We start from the raw sequence: 19,989 nt of genomic DNA, 5'->3' as shown, positions 1-19,989 counted from the left end.
GCACTTAGGCTGAGGTGGCTACTGGTTGACCTGTCTGTGGCAGCTTTGGCTGCAGGCTGGAGAGAGAAGTCCAGGCAGTAAGAGGGATGCAGAATGCCAGCCTGAAGGACACTCCTGCCTACAGGTATGAAGGGCGAGAGGAGCCGGACACAGGTGGAAAGAGGTGGAGGACCTGTCAGAGGCCAAGCCTGGGCTCAGAAAGGCCCAGACGGGTGGCCACGGAGCCGGCTGGCCCAGGAGGCGTACCTCCTTGCCGGTCCTAGGACAGACTCTCGGGGGCAACCACAGCAGTCACACCCAGCCTGACACTGCCTCAGGGATCAGCTCTGTCCCGTAGCCCAAGGTCCTCGCCCTGCAGCTGTCTCTGTTGGATTAATTTGTACCGACCGTTGATGGGAAGATAGCCTGCTGCAGAGCTTCCTGGCGTTCCTAAGATCACAACATTAGTGTCCTTGTGGTCCTTCCTGACACACGAAGAAACCGCAGCCCGGCCCCAATCCCCTCCAGTGTGGGTGCTCTGGGGTGGTTCCCGCCTTTACAGGCATGTCCTCTGCACCCACCCAGGCGGGTACCGTGTGTGTGGGCTCTGAGCCTTTCTACTTGGTGTGTATCTCACGCCCTTGGTGTGACGACTCCGCATCCTTTGTCAAACTTGTGATGGGGGCACACCCGCTCCCCCCACCCGCTCCGAGCTCAGAGCTGATGGAAAAAGCACACTTGGACAAGATGCAGAGCCCCGGGGGCCGGGTTTATGGCCAGAAAGGCAGGTGGCTCCTGCGGCTGGGGCCGCCTCTTGGAAGTCCGCGTGCCCTCGTCAGAATGGATGAGCCAAGGCCTCCTTCTGCTTCAGGTCCTCACCTGCCTGCCCACTGCCCACCCCCACCATGCACACCTGTGACCAGGCAGAGGCGCAAGAAAATGCAGAACCCAGAAGAGGCTCTGCCTGCGAAGCAGGACTGCCTCTACAAGGCCGACTCAGAGCAGCCTCTTCCTTGTCCTCCCCTCCTGGGAGGCGGTGCGGACCTCATGAGCAGTAGCCCATCCCGGGGGCTCGTCCCTCACATGTGGCATCAGGCTTGATGCCCCTCAGCGTGCCTCCTCAGTCAATCACGGATGATTCCTGTGGATCATTTCTTAGGATAAATGGTCTTCCTCAGCCAAGTGGACAAACACCTGTAAGGCTTCAGAGCTCACTGTGTTTCAAATATTCCTTTTATGTCTTAAGTTGAAGAAAATAATTTCTTTTCTGGTTTTAAGTTTTTCATTTAGTTCCTGGAAAGCCTGAACACACGTCATCCACAGTTTATCACATCAAAGCCTGTAGCGGCAGACTGCTGCCCCTGGGGAGGGTGCATCGGAAAGGCCCTCTGTAGGAGAAAGGGCTCCAGCCTGCACTTCCTTGTTCCCAGGCTCCCGCGGCTTTGTCTGATCACAGCTCTGGGTGGCTGACGCAGTCCCTCTGACCAGCCACCCCTGTTCCAGCACAGGCCCCCAGGACTGCCCTCCCTGCCTCCCTCTCTCCAGAGCCTCCCTGAGCTCCCTCCTGTGGGGTCCCCCGTCCCCACCCTGAGTGCCCACAGCCACAGCCCATGGAAGTGGGCTGCAGCCTTTCCTCGAGGTTTTCTGACTCCCTTCCTGTCCCTACAGGGTGAGGGCCCCGAGGAGCCGGAGGTGCGAGGGCCCTGCTCTGGTCCCAGGGCCTGGGGACATCTGCCACCATGGGCCAGGAGGAGGATGGATGTGGACACGACCCTGGGAGCCTGGCCTGGCCACAGCAGCAGCTCTGCAGAACCAAGGCAAGCACTGGGGGCCCGTGTCTGGTGGTGGGAAGACAGCCTGAGGACCGATGTCCTGGAGGCCCTGCTGTCTGTCCAGCCCACCCAGGACTCCTGCAGCCCAAACAGACCCTGTTGTGCCACTCTGCCTCTAAGACTCTGCAGCTGAACAGAGCCAGGGAGAGGCTGCAAAGCCATCTCCTGTACCAGCCCTGGGAAGCCTGGGGCCATCCAGGGGATGTGAGAGAGTGACACCTGCCACCAGGACCCTAGTCGGTCCAGCTGGGTTCATCAGTGCTGTTCCTCTGCGGTGCTGACCCACCGTAGCCACTGCCGCTGCCCAGCCTGTCCTGGGTGTGGTGACAGCCCTCAGAGGTGGCCTGGGCCATCAGCAGGCTGGGGCACTTCCCTGATGGCCTCCTCCCTCACGGATGAAAGCCTGGGTGTTGGAGGAGGCTGTACTGAGCCCTAGAAAGCTGGTTGCTAGAGCTGGGGTGCTTCCGTGTTGTGCACCTCAGGCAGGTGCCAGTCGTGGGCAGCTGCGCAGGAGGCTGGCTGGTGGGGGAGTGCCCAGAGCCTGGACTTCCTCCCTTCGTAGTGGGCAGTGGGGGCAAGTAGTGTCCCTGGGAAGAGGTAGTGGCATCAGAGATGACCTCAGGGATTGGGGGCAAGTGACCAGAGGCAGCCAGGGAAGAGCCCTGAAGACTGTGAGGGCCCCAGGGAGCAGGCTGGCTGCTGGGGACAGCCTAGGACAGAGGGACTGGGGGTGCTAGGGACAGCATGGGACAGGTGAGGGACTCGGGGCCCCAGGTCTGGAGGACGTGAGCAGATCCCTGTGTGGCCTGAGCTTCAACCTGCTTGTGTGTACAAGGGGGTACAGCCAGGCCCTGGGGCCCCTGGGAGCATTTCTCAAGGTGCCCGGTCTGACATGGCACAGCTGGAGGATGAGGTCCTGGGTGATCGTGGGGGTGGACTGCAGGGGCACTTCCTGGTGCCCACATCTCTCCTCTGGGAGGGGCTGGTGATGGGTGGGCACCCCAGGAGCTAGCCAGCGGGGCTTGCAGAACAGGCCAGGAGGCCATGGCGACAGTGAGGGTGAGGGAGTTGTCTTGCAGGTGTGGGGACATCAGGAAGCCCTTGCTCTCAGGCTGGCCTGGGCCAGTGGGACCTGTGGGGCAGTGGTGGGAAGTGAAGCCCCTGCCAGGACCCTGGATGGTGCCTGAGTGAAACCCAGGCGGGCTGGACCAGCGGGGATGGGGCCAGGCCATCCCGCCCACAGCTCTCTCTGGAGGTTGGAGCTCTCGCCCTAGTGACAACTAGCACTCCCTGGATGCCTTCTGTGTGACCTGACGGGGACTCAGGGAGGGCAGAGCCCAAGCCCACCTTCTCAGGGTCCTGGCTGACCAGGAGGCAGTAGGCATGGAGAAGGGGGACAACGAGGCTGTATGTCACTCGGGGCTTAGCTCCTGGTCAGCCTGGCTTGGCCCTGCAACCGTCCAACTCTTGGACACCTGCTTTCTTCCATGCCAGGGGCAGTCGGTGGCCGTCCTTCTTCGAGAGTCTTCCGGGTCAGGGAGCTCGGTGGGCGTGGCAGTCCGGCTGGGCGGGCCGGGACTGGGGTGCTGACCTCTGGAGCCCTGGGTCAGTGGACACCATGTGGGAAGCAGAAAAGGGCTCCGACCTGGCATGCGTCTCCGGGGCCGCCTGAAGGCCGTCTCTCCGTTGGGCGCTCGGGGCACCCTCCCTAGTGACACAGCCCCAGGGGACCAGCGCGGTTTCCGGCACCCCCTCCGGGGTCACCCTCGACGGCGTCTTGGCCCCGCCCATACCAAGGCCCCGCCCCCAGTGACATATCTGAGGATGCCCACTCGGCCGGGCTCTGCGTCACGCCTCCCGTCCGCCTGGACGCCTTTGGCTCCGCCTCCACGCTCAGGGCCCACGCCCACGCCCAGGCCCCGCCTCCACGGCAGAGGCTCCGCCCCAGGCTCCAGGCCCTTCCCAGCGCTCGGATTCGGTCTCGCTCTCTGGCTCGGTCTCGCGCTCTGCGCCCGGCTCCCCCCGCCTTTGACCCCGCCCACTATTCGGCCCCGCCCACACAGCCCCGCCTCCACGCCGGTGGCTCCGCGCCGCGCGTTCCTCGCCCTGTCCCCGCGTTGGGCTCCGTCAGGTGCTCCCGGCCCCGCCCCCGCGCTCTGGGCACGCCCCGCGCTCCAGGCCCCGCCCGACGCTCCGGGCCCCGCCCCCGCACTTCCGGGCGGCGCCGGCGGGGGCGCTCCGGCCTGGGCTTAGGCGCTCTGGGCTCCGGCTCCCCGCTCGGGGAAGCGATCGTGGCCGCCGCAACCTCCGCCGCCGCCGCCGCCGCCGCCGCCGCCGCCGGACCGGCCGGAGTCGGGCCGGAGCCGCGTCTCCGCGGAGCAGGCCGGCGGGAGTGCGCGGCCGGCCTTGGCGGCGGCCCCACGGCCTGCCCCGCGCCCGCCTGCGGGCCGCCGCGCCGCCGCTGCGATGGGGGCCGCCCGGGGCCGCGCCCCCGCCGCGTCCCGCCCGCGGCGCCGCCGCTGAGCGCATGGGCCGCGCCGCGCCGCTCCGGGAGCCGGGCCCGGGGCCCCGCCGCCGCCGTCGCCGCCGCCGCCGCCGCCGCCGCGCGGGTGAGTCGCGCGGTCGGGCGCGCATTCCTGAGGGGCGCGGGCCTGTGCGGCGCCCATTGTAGGCCGCGCGGGCCGGGCCGGGAGCGGGACCCGGAAGAGGGGCTCGGGGGGCGTGCGGGTCCGGGGCCGCGAGGGCTCGGAGCGCGAGAGGAGGCGTGCGGCCCACCGCTGCGAGGGCGGGTGTGTCTGGGAGGGGGTGCTCGCTGCTGATGCCGAAGACGAGGGGTCGGCCCCTGTTGACTCTGGGGCCCGTGGACGGCTCACAGCGGGCAGCCACTTGCTCTGGGTGAGCTGAAAGGGGTGAAGAATACTCAGGATTCTCAGAAGGAAGGTCCTCTGGGAGGAGGCTGGGGTGTGCAGCTGCTGTGTTTGATTGGACGGTGCTGAGTGCGGTGCTGTGATCCGTGGGCCCGGGGCAGAGTGGGTGGTGGGTGCAGAAGCATCCTGAGGATAAGCCGGATGGCGGAGGGTCCCCTCTCCTCCTCGTACAACCCCCGCCCCCCCAAGCAAAAAGTAGGAGTGAGTGAGTCTGAAACCGGAGGAAGCACTCCCCGTGAGGCAGAGCCTGAGGCCGGGTGGTCTGGCTTGCTTGCGGGGCTTTACTCCTTCGGGTAGATAGATGCCTCACCCCTCAGCTTTCTCTGCCTCTCTCCCGGGTATATGTCTTAGAGTCCACCTCTGCTCTCCATTTTCATGGGAACTGAGTCCCTTCTGAAACCAGAGCTGTGCAGTCAGGGCAGTGACGCTCATAGTTTAGCATACGCAGCAGAGAAAAATGCATTAGTCCTTAGTACTCTGGGCATTTTTCTCAGCCGGTCTCTAAAATAATTAATAAAGAGTGATTGTGCATCTTGGCCCCTTGTTTGTGCTCATACTTCTGTTCTCTGCTGCTTCAGGGAGACCCTCAGACATCCTTGGACCAGTCCTTGTTTTGGAAAACACACACAATCTAAACCTGACCTCCGGAGATAGCACTATCTGGGTTTCAGTTTTAAGAACTTCTATTCAGGAACAAGGATGGGAACTCATACAGGATGTATGTTTCTGTCTGATTCCTAGCAGGTATTGATGTTTCTTGGATTTATGGTTTCAGGAAAGCTAAGTGGACTTTTTGGGTTTCGTTGGTCATTGAGGATTTAGGTGGTGGGGGAATAAATTACATGTAAAGCTGTAGTCCCAATCCTTAAACAATCCTTAGTTAATGGACAGTTGGGAGTATGTCAGAGTCATACTCTGTTGTTTCCATACTTCACATAAATCAAAAATTCAAAAGTTGCATTTGAGTAAAACAGATAAATATACACATGCCTACAGCCTTGAGCTGGCTGCCGTGATACCCAGGGGGTGCTCCTTGGCAGTGACTGAAGGAGATTGTAAATGAGGCATCAGGGCTGTAGATTCCTTTTGTGGAGTCCCCTTTGTTGAAGGTGGTTACAGGCTGTTGGCCAGATCCAGCGCCTGTGGGCCCGTGACTCTAATCTGAAGCAAGGCAGCATCTTCATATGTGGTGTGTACGTGGGCACACTGAATGCCTGCCGTGCTTCTCCTTGGGAACCCGGAGATCTCAGTAATGGGAGCGCGTTTCGTAACAACAGCAGTGTGGAGAGATGTTCTTGTGCTTCTGGGACACCGAAGGTCTCCTGTCAGTTGACAGCCCAAAACAGATGTGAATTTTAAGAAACATTTCTTCCGGGCTGTGAGAAGATAGCTCAAATGATTAGGCGGACTTGCTCTCACCCAAATGAAAAGATAGCTCGATGTTGAATTTGCTGCTGTTTCAGCACCTGTGAAGGGCTAATGTTCCGTATCTGTGCCGAGTGTTGTTTTCCTTAATGTTGATGAATTACATGTCTGTTGGTGCCCTTTAGTTGTGGGACCTTGTGTCAGATCCTGTAGGCCCTGCAGAGAACGTTTAAACCAGGCTGCTCCAAGTCTTTTACCTGAAAGAAATCAGCACTTCAAGAGAAAGTGACGTGACTAGTAATCAGCCTCGTCTTAGAACACAGTGACTTGGTTTTTTCTCAAGGCAAGTGAACCACAGAGCATCTCCAGTAGTAAGGCTCAGGGGACCAGGTGAGGGTCCTCCTTCCTGGGATGGTGACCCCGACAAGAGGGCGCTAGCATCCGGGAGCTGGTGTGGAGACCTCAGAGGTGCTCAGTCCCCTTCGACGGGGCTCAGAGGAGGCGACCTTGCAGTTGAAGTGGTCCGTGAGCAGCAGCTGTCACAGCCCATGGGCCTTGACCTGAGAAAGCAGGCTGTTCCTGCCGAGGCCGAGATTGCAGCCGACCCGGTAGGCTAGTCACTAGCTGCAGGACAATAGTTGTGACCCATGCTCCGCCTCTGGGTGCCGTGAGGCGTCGGCAGCTGCTGGCAGGCGAGTGTGTGCAGACCAGGTGTGGGGCAGGTTGCATGTAGGCCAAGGCCCAAGAGTGGAGAGGTGGCTGGGAGGTCTGTACCTTGTGTTGGTGCCAGGTTTTTGGATTTTGCTCTGCTCCTCTGACTTGCTCTGCACTCTCAGCGATTGGGCCTATCACGCTTCTCTCCAGTCTCTTTCTAGGCAGACCACTTACATCCAGCAGGCCAGGTTGGGAGGTGTGGCCTGAGCCCATAAGCTCAGTGTCAGGGAGGACAGGACGCGAGGCTGTGGCAGAGCCCTGGCAGGGCAGCCCTCCCTTGTGCAAGACGGGCTTCTAGCAGCAGAGACAGATCCATGGCTCCCTCACTCCGAGAGGGCGAGTCATGTGGCTTTCACTTTACCGAGCTTCATCCTGTGAGCTGCGGGCTTCCTTAGCTAGTAGGGTTTGGGCCTCGTCTGCTCTGTACCCTCTCTGCTTCTCAGAGTACTCAGTTGCCATTTGCTGTCAGAAGGACTCTTTACTCTTAAGCAAGGTTTTCAAATCTAGAGCACGTCTCTGATGGAAGCATTTTTTAAGACTGTTCATGGGAATTCCCTGGTGGTCCAGTGGGTAGGACTCCACATTTTTACTGCTGAGGGCCTGGGTTCATTCCCTGCTCGGGGAACTAAGATCCCACAAGCTGCCCTGTGTGGCCAAAAAAAATAAAAGCCTTCACATCATTGGCGGTGTGAGAAGGCCGCTGTGCACGGGAGCAGCATCCTGTGCTCACTCACTGGAAGGTTCCGTGCTCTTTGGGGCGTGTGGAGACTTAGAAGAACCAGTCGCTGTGTGTTTGCCCGGGTCGTGGGGACACTCAGTGTGAAGCGGTGGAAAGCAAGAAGCAGAGCGGCTGTGAGCCTGAAGCGCGGGGAGGGCAGACATGGGCGCCAGCCTTCGGTGTGGAGTGCCATGTCTGCGCATCACAGTGGCCCTGTGACGCTGAGATACACACCCTCACCTTCCTCGTGAGGGGCTGGCTCTCACCTGGCTTTGCACAGCTGGAAGGACCAGAAGCTCCTGTGTCTCCTCCAGCCCTCCTGCCTTTCCCGAGCTTGAGAGGGCCTGGCCACGCAGTCCTGTAGCAGCTCAGGATGGAGGGTCCCCAGGCTTATAGTCTCTCTTTGTTCTCACAGAAGGACCCTCAAGGGTAGTGACGCTCTCTGTGTTCTGGACATTGATTTCTTTGTGCCAGAGGCATTCCTGTAGTTGGCAAAGTTTACAGAAATTGTTCTAACATAGTACAAAACCTTGTGACAAAGGATTGAACATTTAAACTGAGTTTCTGGCTTTGAGTTCGAGCGGGAGGGCATCATTGAGAGTCTTGTCGTGAGAAAACCTCTGTGGTCATGTTTCCATGGACCCACCTTTCCTAATCCTTGTCCTCTTAATGGTTTCAACAGGACAGATTGATTCACTTTGGAGCCGTAAGTACTGATGTATTAGGGTGCAGCGCTCATTGTTCATTGACGCACAGAGTCCCAAAATGAATATCCAGGAGCAGGGTTTCCCCTTGGACCTCGGAGCAAGTTTCACCGAAGATGCCCCCCGGCCCCCAGTGCCTGGTGAGGAGGGTGAACTGGTGTCCACAGACCCCAGGCCCGTCAGCCACAGCTTCTGCTCTGGGAAAGGCGCTGGGATTAAAGGGGAGACTTCCACAGCCACTCCGAGGCGCTCGGACCTGGACCTGGGGTATGAGCCCGAGGGCAGCGCGTCGCCCACCCCTCCGTACTTGAAGTGGGCCGAGTCGCTGCACTCCCTGCTGGACGATCAAGATGGCATAAACCTGTTTAGGACTTTCCTGAAACAGGAGGACTGTGCCGACCTCCTGGACTTCTGGTTTGCCTGCAGCGGCTTCAGAAAACTGGAGCCCTGTGACTCGAATGAAGAGAAGAGGCTGAAGCTGGCCAGAGCCATCTATCGCAAATACATCCTTGATAACAACGGCATTGTGTCCCGGCAGACCAAGCCCGCCACCAAGAGCTTCATAAAGGACTGCATCTCGAAGCAGCAGATCGACCCCGCCATGTTCGACCAGGCGCAGACGGAGGTCCAGTCCACCATGGAGGAGAACACCTACCCCTCCTTCCTCAAGTCCGACATTTACCTGGAGTACACGAGGACAGGCTCGGAGAGCCCGAAGCTCTGCAGCGACCAGAGCTCTGGGTCAGGGACAGGGAAGGGTGTCCCCGGGTACCTGCCCACGCTGAACGAAGACGAGGAATGGAAGTGTGACCGGGAGGCGGACGAAGACAGTGGCCGGGGCCCTGCTCCGCCTGGCAGGCTCACGCAGAAGCTGCTCCTGGAGACGGCCGCCCCGAGGGCCTCCTCGAGTAGACGGTACAGCGAAGGAAGAGAGTTCAGGTGAGTCGACCCGCGGCCTGCAGTCCCGTGCCCACCTCCACGACTGGAGACGCAGCCAGGGACAGGCCTTGTCCTTCAGCCCGAGTGGGTGGACTCCCGGAGCCGGGGTGAGTTGTGGGGCTGGTGTTTGCTCACGATACCTTCTTGTGTATTAGGTGTCTTTACGTTTCTTTTTAAATTGTGTGTGTGTGTGTGTGTGTGTGTGTGTGTGTGTGTGTTTTGTTCCCGTGCTCAGGCTTCCCCCGGCTGTGGCGAGCGGGGCTGCCCTCCAGCTGTGGAGCCCGGGCTTCTCCCGTGTTGGCGTCTCTTGTTGCGGCTCATGGGCTTCATAGTTGTGGCGCACGGGCTTGGTTGCCCCGCAGCACGTGGAATCTTCAGGGACCAGGGATCAAATCCCCTGCATTGGTAGGCGGATTCTTAACCACTGGACCACCAGGAAAGTCCCAGATGTTTGTTTGTTTGCCTTCATCAGGTCTTAGTTGCTGGGATCTTTGTTTGGGCCCATGGGCTCAGTAGTTATGGCCTGGGGGCTTAGTTGCCCCAGGCATGTGGGATCTTCATTCCCCAACCAGGTATTGAACTGGAGTCCCCTGCATTGAAAGGGGGATTCTTAACCACTGGACCACTAGGGAAGTTTCCCCTAGATGTATTTAATATTTTGAGGGCCCCTTTATCAAGAAAGATTGAAGGCTGGAGGAGAAGGGGACGACAGAGGATGAGATGGTTGGGATGGCATCACCGACTCTATGGACATGAGTTTGAGGAAAGTCCGGGAGTTGGTGATGAACAGGGAGGCCTGGCGTGCTGCAGTCCATGGGGTCACAAAGAGTCGGACACGACTGAGCGACTGAGCTGACTGACTCACCTATCAAGAACAGCCTAGAATATATGGCTTTGTAAGTCATTAGGCATGTTGGAATTCTTAGGAGTCATGATATTTAAAGCTTACCTTTTAGTAGTAAAATTTGTGTTCTCTTGCACAGAAGGTGGGTTTGTGTGGCAGACTTGATCCTCTTGGCTTGATAGGACATTTGAGTGGTCATTGCGGAGAGAATTCCAGGCCGCTTGGGAGGTGGTGGCGAGGAGGCTGCTGTGCCGCAGGCTGTCCGAGCGCTTTGGGAACTCCCTGTGGCTGCAGTGGGGCTCCAGGATTGGATCTGCACCTCCTGGCCCCCGCCAAGGAAAGGGTTGTGCTGCTGTGTGTTCGGTTCCCAGCTCTCTCCAGTTGCCGTCAGTCCTTGCATGGGGCACGGTGCAGCCTTGGAGGCGTGAGTGGCGCTCTCCAGAAGTCGTTGCCAGTTTGGAAGTGTGCCAGTTTGCTGGAAGTGTGTTTGGTGGGGAGGTGGGGCCTACAGCCGATGTCGGTGGGCACTCGCGTTCTCGGTCATTTCCCTGTCGGTAGGTGGTCCCAGACACGCTTGCCTGCAGAACTGACAGCTGGGGACCCTGTGGCCCTGCCGACTCAGTCGCGGATCTGCAGAGGCACCCCTGGGCGCCGGGCTCTCCCGTGGAGCTGGCCAAAGGCCAGATCGCGTCTCCAGGGTTTCTGTGGCAGATTGGCTACTTCTGACAGAAACAGGGTTCAACTTTCTCAGGGTTTAAATACTCTTTAAGTGGTGTGATGAAAAAAGACACTCTGTTTCAGGTGATCTCTGTGCACCTTTTGCTCACTGTCCTTATCGATTGAGTAATCTTTTCAGGACAGAATATACTATAGAATTATCCTGGTGAGGACGGCTAGTAAGTGACAATAGCTTTTAAAACCTAACACGGAAGTTTTCATATTTGATTAGAACAGTTTTAAAATGGGATTATATTTGAGGCCTGGGCTGCAGAGGAAAACACATTGAGCTCAGTTCTGATTTCTGATTTTGGAACTTCCACGTGCTACCCTCACACTTCCCAGTTCTCAGTCGGGGGCCCGTTGTAGCAGCAGCCTTGCTTTTTCTCTCTTCGGTTTGCTCTGTTCATAGTATGTACCCTTTACTGTCCAATTGCGGGAACATGTTCAGCTGTGAGGACTCCGGCACGTGGAGGTGCTGGCGCCACAGGGACCTGGCGCCCCCGAGTCCTGCCTGCGCCCCCGAGTCCTGCCTGCACTGGGACGTGCCCCTCCCAGGGCTGCCTGTGTGGGTGTGTGGATGGGCGCCCTCCCGTGTCAGCGCCAGTGTCCGTCAGCACTGACAGGCTGTGGAGTCCAGCACAGTCCACTCGCTTTGCAGGGCTTGCGGTTAGGGTCCATGCGGTTGAAAGTCACAGAAAACCCAGCCCGCCCGGCTTCCACAGTGAAGACGTTGGGCTGGCCCAGATAGACGGAAAGTCCGGAGCGGGCCCAGCTTCAGGTGCGGTTTGATTCTGACTCCAGCCATGTTTCTTTTAAAGACGCGATTTTGTTTTCGTTGTCTTTTAGGGCAGTTTTACGTCCCCAGCACAGTTGCGAGGAAGGTGCAGAGGCTTCCCGTGTGCTCTCGCCCTGCGCGTGCACAGCCTCCCCCGCCCCCCCATCAGCACCCCACCCAGAGTGGCCAGTTAACAGCGGACGCCGCCGCCGCTGAGTCGCTCCAGTCGTGTCCGACCCTGTGCGACCCCACGGACGGCAGCCCACCAGGCTCCCCCGTCCCTGGGATCCTCCAGGCAAGAACACTGGAGTGGGGTGCCATTTCCTCCTCCAATACGTGAAAGTGACGTCGGTCAGTCCTGTCCGACTCTTAGCGACCCCACGGACGGCAGCCCACCAGGCTCCCCCATCCCTGGGATTTTCCAGGCTGTCTCTAATGTAGAGACAGTAAGCTCTGCTGTCTCCATGGTCTTGTCTTTTCTGGACACCGTGGAGTTGGAAGTAGACAGTACGTAACCTGTTCACATTGGCTTCTCTCACTTGGTCATGCGCTTTTAAGGTTCCCCAGTGTCCTTCTGTGGCTTCGGCCCTGAATAATATTCCACTCTCTGGGTGGACCACAGTGTGCGTCTCCATTCGCCAGCTAGAGGACTTCCTGATGGGTCCAGTTTTCGGCAGCTGTGGCTAGAGCTGCAGTAAGCCCCTGTGTGTGGGCTTCTGCGAGGACGTGGGCTTTCGTCTGCTGTGGGTGGAACGTCCGGGGTCGTGGGCGCTGGCCCGGGTGGGGGGCCGGCTTTCCGGGGGCCGCTCTTCTCTGGGCGCTGCTCTGCCTGCCTGCCCACGGCCGGCTTTGCTCCCGGGTTCTGTAAACGACTGCCCCCGCGGCTGGGGCTGCTGCGAGCCTGGGCTCCAACCAAGTAGGGCCGCCCCGCTCTGCCCAGCGGGGAGGGAGGAAGAGAGTGGGTGCTGGTGCCCGCCCCCGCCGCCCACTTGGAGGGGCAGCACGCGCCATCTCGGCGCGGCCGCTGCTGGAGAGAGTGTCAGGAGGGCCTGTCTGGGACAGAATGACAGCAGAGGGCCCCAGAGCTGAGCTCCCCGGCCCCGCGGGCCCTGTGCCGTGAGGCTGCTCCGGCGGCGCTTGCTGGGGCCGCCCCGACTCCCCGGGCCAGGTGGGGCTGCCCGTGTGCCCGCTCCTCGTTGGCTTCACGTGTGCACATGGCGCTTTTCATGTTGCTGACTTGAGAGCCTTTTCCATAGGTCTTTGCCAAAACTGAGAAAACAGGGGCGTCCCTGGTGTTTTCTGCACTTAGCCTAGTCCCCTGGGGTCATTGTGAGCCCTGGGCTGAGGGGTCACTAAATTCCTTACTGGTTTGCTGTTCTCTGTGTGGAAGTTTTTCCTGGTCTGTATGGCCCGTTGTCAGTGGAACTCGGCCCTGACTTTGGTTGGTTCATACCGCATTTAGATTTGGTGTGATTTGGCAGAGGCCCGTCCGATGGCGCAGGTGTTTTGGCTGCTTATTTTCTGAGTGACTTGGCCTGGGGGCCCAGGGCCTGGAAGACATCCACAGGATGGAAGCCTGGGGCTGCCAGGGGCCGGGCTTGGCCTGGCTGGTCAGGCTTGAAGTCAGGCCATCTTTTCCATCCTTCCACCACCTGCACTTACCTGTCGCCACTGGTTTTCTTTTCTCTGTCTCTTTTTAAACGCATGCTTCCTTTTGGGGGCACAATATGCAGTGTGTGAAACTTCCCCGACCAGGGATCGAACCCGTGCCCCACTGTGGTTAAGCGTGGAGTCTTAACCACGGTGCCACCGGGAAGCCCCTCTCCTTTTTTAGCCGACACATGGTCGGCCTACAACGTCGTCTGAATTTCTGCTGTGTGGCCAAGTGACTCAGTTACGCGTGCGCTGTACGCGCATTCTTTTACGTAGTCTTTTCCCTCACAGTCTGTCTCAGGACATCAAATGTATCCGTGTGCTCCACAGTAGAACCTTGTTCATCGTGCTGCTAGTTTTCATGTCCAAGTGGCAAATGCTTTCCATTTCTCTCTACTGCCTTCCTCACTGGTTGGGAAGTTGCCCGAGGACAGGGTCTCACCTGCTCTCTCCTTACGTCTTTTGGGTGGGGCAGACAGTGAGGCCCCCTGGTCAGCGCTGGTCCCTGTGGCCGTGGGCAGAGAGTTCAGCACAGATGATGCTTGTAGCAGGAGTAACTTGTGGGTCTGGGGAAGGACAGATGGGCAACCCTTCCTGTCCACACTGAGGAACTGCCTGGCCTGTTTGTTGCCTTATCACCTGTGTTCGGGTAAATGGCTTAAAGAAGGAGAAATGTGAAAAGAGGAGGCACCCAAAGGTGTGTCGTTTTCTGTGGAAGGCAGAAAAGTGAGGTTGCTCTGGGGCTTCTGGTTGCAGCTCCAGAGCCGCGGGGCGGGGTGGGGCGGTGACTCTGGGGCCGGCTGCTTCTGTCCTCAGGGTGGCGGGGGCCCAGGCGATGGCGGTCTCAGGACACTGGTCCTGCTGATGTGGTTGTTGTTCAGTTGCTCAGTCGTGTCCGACTCTGCAACCCCATGGACTCCAGCACGCCAGGCTTCCCTGTCCTTCACCATCTCCCAGAGTTCACTCAAACTCATGTGCATTGGGTCGGTGATGCCATCAAACCATCTCGTCCTCTATTGTCCCCTTCTCCTCTTGCCTTCAATCTTTCCCAGCATCAGAATCTCTCCCATCAGGTAGCCAAAGTATTGAAGCTTTGGCTTCAGCATGAGTCCTTCCAGTGAATACTCAAGGTTGATTTCCTTTAGGACTGACTGGTTTGATCTCCTTGCTATCCAAGGGATTCTGGTGATAGCCTGTTTAGTTTGACCTTCAGGGCTTCCCAGGTGGCGCTGATAGTAAAGTGACCTGCCTGCGTGTGTAGGAGATATAAGAGATACAGGTTTGATCCCGATCTGTGGGTCTGGACGATTCCTTGGAGGAGAGCCTGGCAATCCTCTGCAGTTTTCTTGCCTGGAGAATCCCATGCCTGGTGGGCTCCAGTCCCCAGGGTGGCAGAGAGTTAGACGTGGCTGAAGTGGCTTACCGTCACTTACCGTGACTACCGTTGCACCAGTGAAGTGCAGGTGCTCTTCACTGTTGGATTCTTAGATCTTTTGGCTGGAGGGTGACTCGTTTGTGCAGTGTGGCTCTCCTTGCAGCCTCCCCCCTCTTTTTTCCTGCGGCTGCGGCTGTAGTCACTCTCAGTTGGGACATGCAGGTTGGGAAGAGAACCCAGCCCTGCTGCCTTTTCTTTGTCACCTTCCAAGTGTGTGACTTGTCCACCTGGGTGAATTCCTTTAACAGATGATCCCAAGGCTGGTGACTGGAGATGTTTTTAGACAGACTTTAGTGTGCAGCTGTGGGGTTCTCAGGACAGGAATTTATAGGGCATTCCCTCGGGGTCCAGTGGCTAGGACTCCACACTCTTACTCTGCGGTCCCGGGTTCACTTCCTGGTTGGGGTACTAGGATCCCACAAGCTGGGCAATGCAACCAAGCAAAAAAGGAGTTTATAGATCTTTCCATTCACCTTGTGGGCTAGATGGGGAGAAGGTTAATTACGCTCAGTGGTTTAATCTAAGGGCCCCTCGCTTGGTGCCTTTCCCACTGGCTGTGTCTTCTGGGGTCAGCCTCCTCCCGGTCACGTGATGGTGGGAGAGTCGCTTCACCTCTCTGCGTTTTCCTATAACATGAGGAGGGTGAAGCAAGGGCCTGCCAGGTAAGGCTGCCAGGGAAGCTCGTGAGCTGATCCGCGGTGGTGCCTCACGCAGCAGGTGTTCAGGGCACACAGCAAGTGCTTAAAGTTCCAGATCCTGCTGTGTCTTCGTGGTCATCTGAACTTACTGGTCTGCTCGATGTTGGTGACATTCTCATCCAGGTGACAGGCTCTCATCCATCGTGACACTTTGCAGTTTTACTAACATGTATCCTGAGAGGCACCCAAAGGTGCCATCCTTAGCTCCAGAAGCGGCACCACCATCTACCAGCTCCACCCCAGCCCACCTGACTCCCCAGCTGAGCGTGTGCTCAGCCGTCTGCTTCTCACTGTGGCCCCCGCCGCCTGCATCCTCAGAACTTTCTGGCTGAGTCTCTGCCCCAGTCTCTTCCCCACCATGCCCAGAGGGACCATTTCCAGATGCCGGTTTGGCACGCGCTTCCTTCCTCCCTGGTGCGTGGACTCCCCCTCGCCCCGGCTCCTGTGACTCCGCATGTCCACGGGAGACCTGGTCACAGCGCCGACACGCTGTGTGTGCTTCGTGGGCCTGTTGGTCGGGGGGGCTGGCTAGTGAGAGTCTGTGAGCTAGTTGCAGGAGAGTGAAAAAACGTTTTTCTCTGTTTCAGCCCCACAGAACTCTGTAGTCTTTGATGACAGATTTCAGCAGAGCCCAGGAAGTACAGTCCTCAGACCGAGGACTTCGGGGATGGAGAGGCCCCTTTGTCACGTGCTCCACAGCAGTGGGTTTATGAAAGGGGAGTGCCTGCAGGGACCAAGGCCCGTGAGGCCGCTGCGGCCAGATCGAGACGCCTGGGCAGGCGGGTGGCCGGGCCTGTGCGTCTCCGTGTGCCCACCGCCCAGGGATCAGCCGGTTCTCAGGTTTGCGTGCCAGTTAGCATCGCGGGGACTTGAATCTGATTCATACGCACTGTCTGTTAGTCTCCTCTAACATCCTGGCTTCATTTGCACCAGTTTACCTGGCATCCTTAGAAATGGTGGAGTTTGTTCAGTGAGGGAAGAGGCAGATGGCCTAATAATTCTGTCTTCAGTCCACCTTGAGGCTGAGTACGTGTGTGTGTGTGTGTGTGTGTGAGAAAATCAGCGTCGCTTTGTTTTTCCCGTGTCACATCAGTACAGATGCACATTTGTGAACCACTCAGGCTACGCCCAGAGCCCACTGATTCCAAAAAGTGTGTGATTGAGAAAACGACTCAGTCAATCTCTTCAGTTCCTTCCCGGAACTCAGGTGTGCCTTCGACTTTGTGAAAACAAACGCAGTCTCCAGGACCGTGCAGAGGGCTTTGTGTCTGTCTGTGAGGGGCTGCAGCCTGTCCCTTCCTCATCCCTCCCCGGGTGGATTACGGCCTCCTCAGAACCAGTGAAAACCTTGGGAGCAGCTGGACTCAGCTCTTTTGTTTGGACCAAACTCTACCAGTTTTTGTGGATAGGGACGACAATCCTTGCTTGGCATGGCCCGGTGGTTACCCTCCTCAGCCCCCCAGGACCAGGAGGCTCCCACTGGCTTATGAGGTCTTAGTTCCCCCACCAGGGATTGAACCTGGACCCTCAGCAGTGAGAGCTGGGAGACCTGACCGTCACTGGACCAACGCCCTTCCTTGGAGTCGTTAACATGCTTTCGTCTGGAATTGATCCTCTCTGAATCACTGGCTCATTTTCAGTCTTCTCTTAAGGAGATATTTAGAAATGACCAGAAAGCACGTTGCTTGCGGCACTGCGAGTGATAGCCCGCAGTCAGAATATAGCTTACTTGGTGTCTGATCTGATCTGACACAGGGCTGGTTGTACAGGGATTTTTTTTTTGTATGGCTGGAGAATATAGGCTTTCTGTTTTCTTCATTTGGTTTTTCTACATTTTCCAAATCCCTATAAAGCATACATTTTTGTAACTAGAAAATATTAAAATATATACAAAAATGTATTATAAGGTCTGGATGATACGCGGTTTTCAAAAGCATATCTTTGTCTTTTAAAAGGATCATATGTGGAGAAGGAACTGGCACCCCCTCCATGGTTCTTGCCTGGAGAACCCAGGGACGGGGGAGCCTGGTGGGCTGCCGTCTGTGGGGCTGCACAGAGTCGGACACGGCTGAAGCGACTTAGCAGCAGCAGCAGCATAACTATCTATTGTAGCCCATTGTTTTAATTATACTATCAAATAGTAGCTTATACATGAGCTTATATTCAGTTTTTCAACAATGTTTAATCCATGATTGCATTTGATAAGCAAACAAAAACCATGTATTGTTTTTAATATTATTTGGAGATTGAAATGAAGCAAACTTTGTGGCTAAAAACAATTTAAAGCAATGAGACAAAAATAAAGTTAATAGGTTAATATTAAAAAATAAAGCAATGAGATAAAATAAATACATACATAAAAGGATCATATAAATGTTTCCTTTAAGTGTGATCTTAGGTCTTAATGTTTGCACTATTATACCACTATTTTAATTAATTTTCATTAAAAAAGAGAGAAGGAAAAATTCAAATAATGCTAAAAGGCTGAAGACTAAGTTTGGCAGTCTCGTGACCCCTGGCCTTTCCAGGGTGGCCACGTCCAGCTTCTTACCCTAGCGTGAGTCAGCTCAGGTCACCATGACAAACTACGGTAGACCTGGGGACTCGGGCGACAGACTCTTCTCACAGTTCTGGAGGCTGGGGGCCCCAGGCCGAGGCGCCAGCAGCAGAGCAGCCTCTGTTCCGTTCCTCTCGCGGTCTGCGCATGGGCCTTTTCTCACTGGGTCCCGGTGGAGACAGACACCTCGCTGGTCTCTTCTGCCAAGGGCAGTGATCTATGGGATCAGAGCCCCACTTATATTTCTATTTATTTATTTTATACTTTTTGGACCATTTTACTTATTTGGGCTTCACTGGTGGCTCAAATGATAAAGAATCTGCCTGTAGTACGGGAGACCCGGGTTCAATCCCTGGGTCAGCAAGATCCCTGGGAGAAGGAAATGGCAGCCCACTCCAGTACTCTCGCCTGGAGAATCCCATGGGCAGTGGAGCCTGGGGGGCTTCTGTCCCTGGGGTTGCAAAGAGTCGGACACGACTGAAGAGACCAGCTTGCACTGGTTCCGAGACCTGTGCTGCGTCTGGTGTTCCGCGGGCTTGCTCTGAGCGCAGCAGGCGGGGCTGCTCTGCCCGCAGCACCGGCTCTCACTGCAGCGGCTGCTCTGGCTGTGGTGCGGGCGTGGCTGCCCTTGGCCTCTGGGATCGTCCCAGACCGGGATTAAGTCCGCATCCCCTGCCTTGGCAGGCGGATTCTTAACCCCTGGGCCGCCGGGGAAGTCCAGGCCTTTTCTCTTTTGTAAACAGTTTCAGGGGGTTTTGTCTCTTTTCCCCCGTTGTGTTTCCCAGACCTGTCTGCTGTCGGCTCATTTCTCTCCAGTTGCGTGCAGTCTGTTACGTCTGTCTGTGGAGTTCTTGACTTCAGTTGTTACATTTTTCAAGTTCAGTGTTCATTTGATTCTTCTTTGTGTTTTTTTAATATTCAGTTCTCTGCTCAAACTCTCTCAGAAGCTTGTCTTTTAAGGAACATGTTCATCACATGCATCTCAATGTCCTGTAATTTTTAAATTGGGGCATTTTGCGCTTCTTTTCCTATTGTCTGTTTTTCTCATGTCCTTGGGTTGGCTGGCCCTGCCTCCTCGTGTGCTGGCCAGTTTTTATTGAGCACTGGACACACATTCTGTATGTGACACAGATTAAGAACTCACTTGAGGACCCCAATCACATTTTTCTCCAGTGAGGGCTTACCTGGCCTTTAATGTGGGGACTTGTCACTTTACACCAGCCGGAACCAGTCATCCCTCTAGGATAGCCACTGGGATCCCAGCTGAAGGCCTTTGGTGCATTTGAAACACCCGTTTAGGAATTCTGGAAGTTACCACATTCTCAGCCTGGAGGTCCCTGCTTGAGGACTTCAAGGAGAAAAGTGGGACCCTGTGTCTGACTTGTCCATCTGTTTTTCTTTTCTCTCTCATGTTTTAGCCCCTTAAGACCTCATTTCCCTGGCGGCTCTCTTGTGCCTTGTTGTTTAGTCACTAAGTCCAACTCTTTTGTAACCCCGTGGACTATAGCCCGCCAGGCTCCTCTGTCCATGGGATTTCCCAGGGAAATAGGATCATTCCGTTCTCCAGGGGATCTTCGTGACCCAGAGGTTGAACCCAAGTCTCCTCATTGCAGGTGGATTCTTCATCAGTGAGCTGCCAGGGAAGCCCCTCTGTGCCTTAAAACATATGAAAACCTTTCTGTCTGTTTTTCTCATTGGTCTTGCAAGTGGTAGTTTGATCCCGGGTCAGGGGACTAAAATCCACATGCCATGCAGTGCAGCCAAAAGAAAAAGAAAAGTCTGTGAAGAGATGAGTCCTGTTGGGCATCCCTGTTTCTCCAGATGTGCCTTTAGCTGCCTCCGGGCAGATGAGTGCCCTGTGGATCATAGAACTCAAATGTCCTTCTGTGTCCACACACCCACCCCATTTGCCTCTCAATATTGTTCAAAGGTAAATAATCTGAATAATTGTGTGCCCTTCCAAAGCATCTTTATGAATATAGAAATTAATACAAGCATATTGTTATATTTTCAACGTTAAATACGTTGTAAAGTAGGAATTTTCTTTAGAGAAATGTATGTGACCTAAAGAATGAGGTCCATCACACAGAATATGGTTTATGTTGAGTATAAACTCCAGACCCATTGAA

General features: G+C 56.5%; 1 protein-coding gene across 7 annotated transcripts in view; it reads left to right on the top strand.

Moving 5' to 3' along the window:
- Positions 1–687: 687 nt before the first annotated feature.
- AXIN1 (axin 1) overlaps positions 688–19,989 on the top strand; it is a 42,088-nt gene continuing 22,786 nt past the window's right edge. For 4 of the 7 annotated variants that reach the window (XM_060406281.1, XM_060406279.1, XM_060406280.1 and 1 more), the window contains exons 1-2: positions 4,330–4,420; positions 8,218–9,178. In XM_060406281.1, coding sequence (XP_060262264.1) covers positions 8,301–9,178 — 878 coding nt within the window. In that variant the 5' untranslated portion in view covers positions 4,330–4,420; positions 8,218–8,300. Of the gene's footprint in view, positions 1,797–4,040; positions 4,421–5,189; positions 5,204–5,241; positions 5,483–8,217; positions 9,179–19,989 lie in introns of those variants that run through there. The other 3 variants (XM_060406282.1, XM_042239826.1, XM_027961202.3) reach the window with 3 other exon arrangements.

The sequence above is a fragment of the Ovis aries genome, chromosome 24 (genome assembly GCF_016772045.2).
Source record: "Ovis aries strain OAR_USU_Benz2616 breed Rambouillet chromosome 24, ARS-UI_Ramb_v3.0, whole genome shotgun sequence".
Lineage (NCBI taxonomy): Eukaryota > Metazoa > Chordata > Mammalia > Artiodactyla > Bovidae > Ovis > Ovis aries.
The sequence above is the reverse complement of the archived record's forward strand: the minus strand, read 5'-3'. Positions and strand labels throughout refer to the sequence as shown.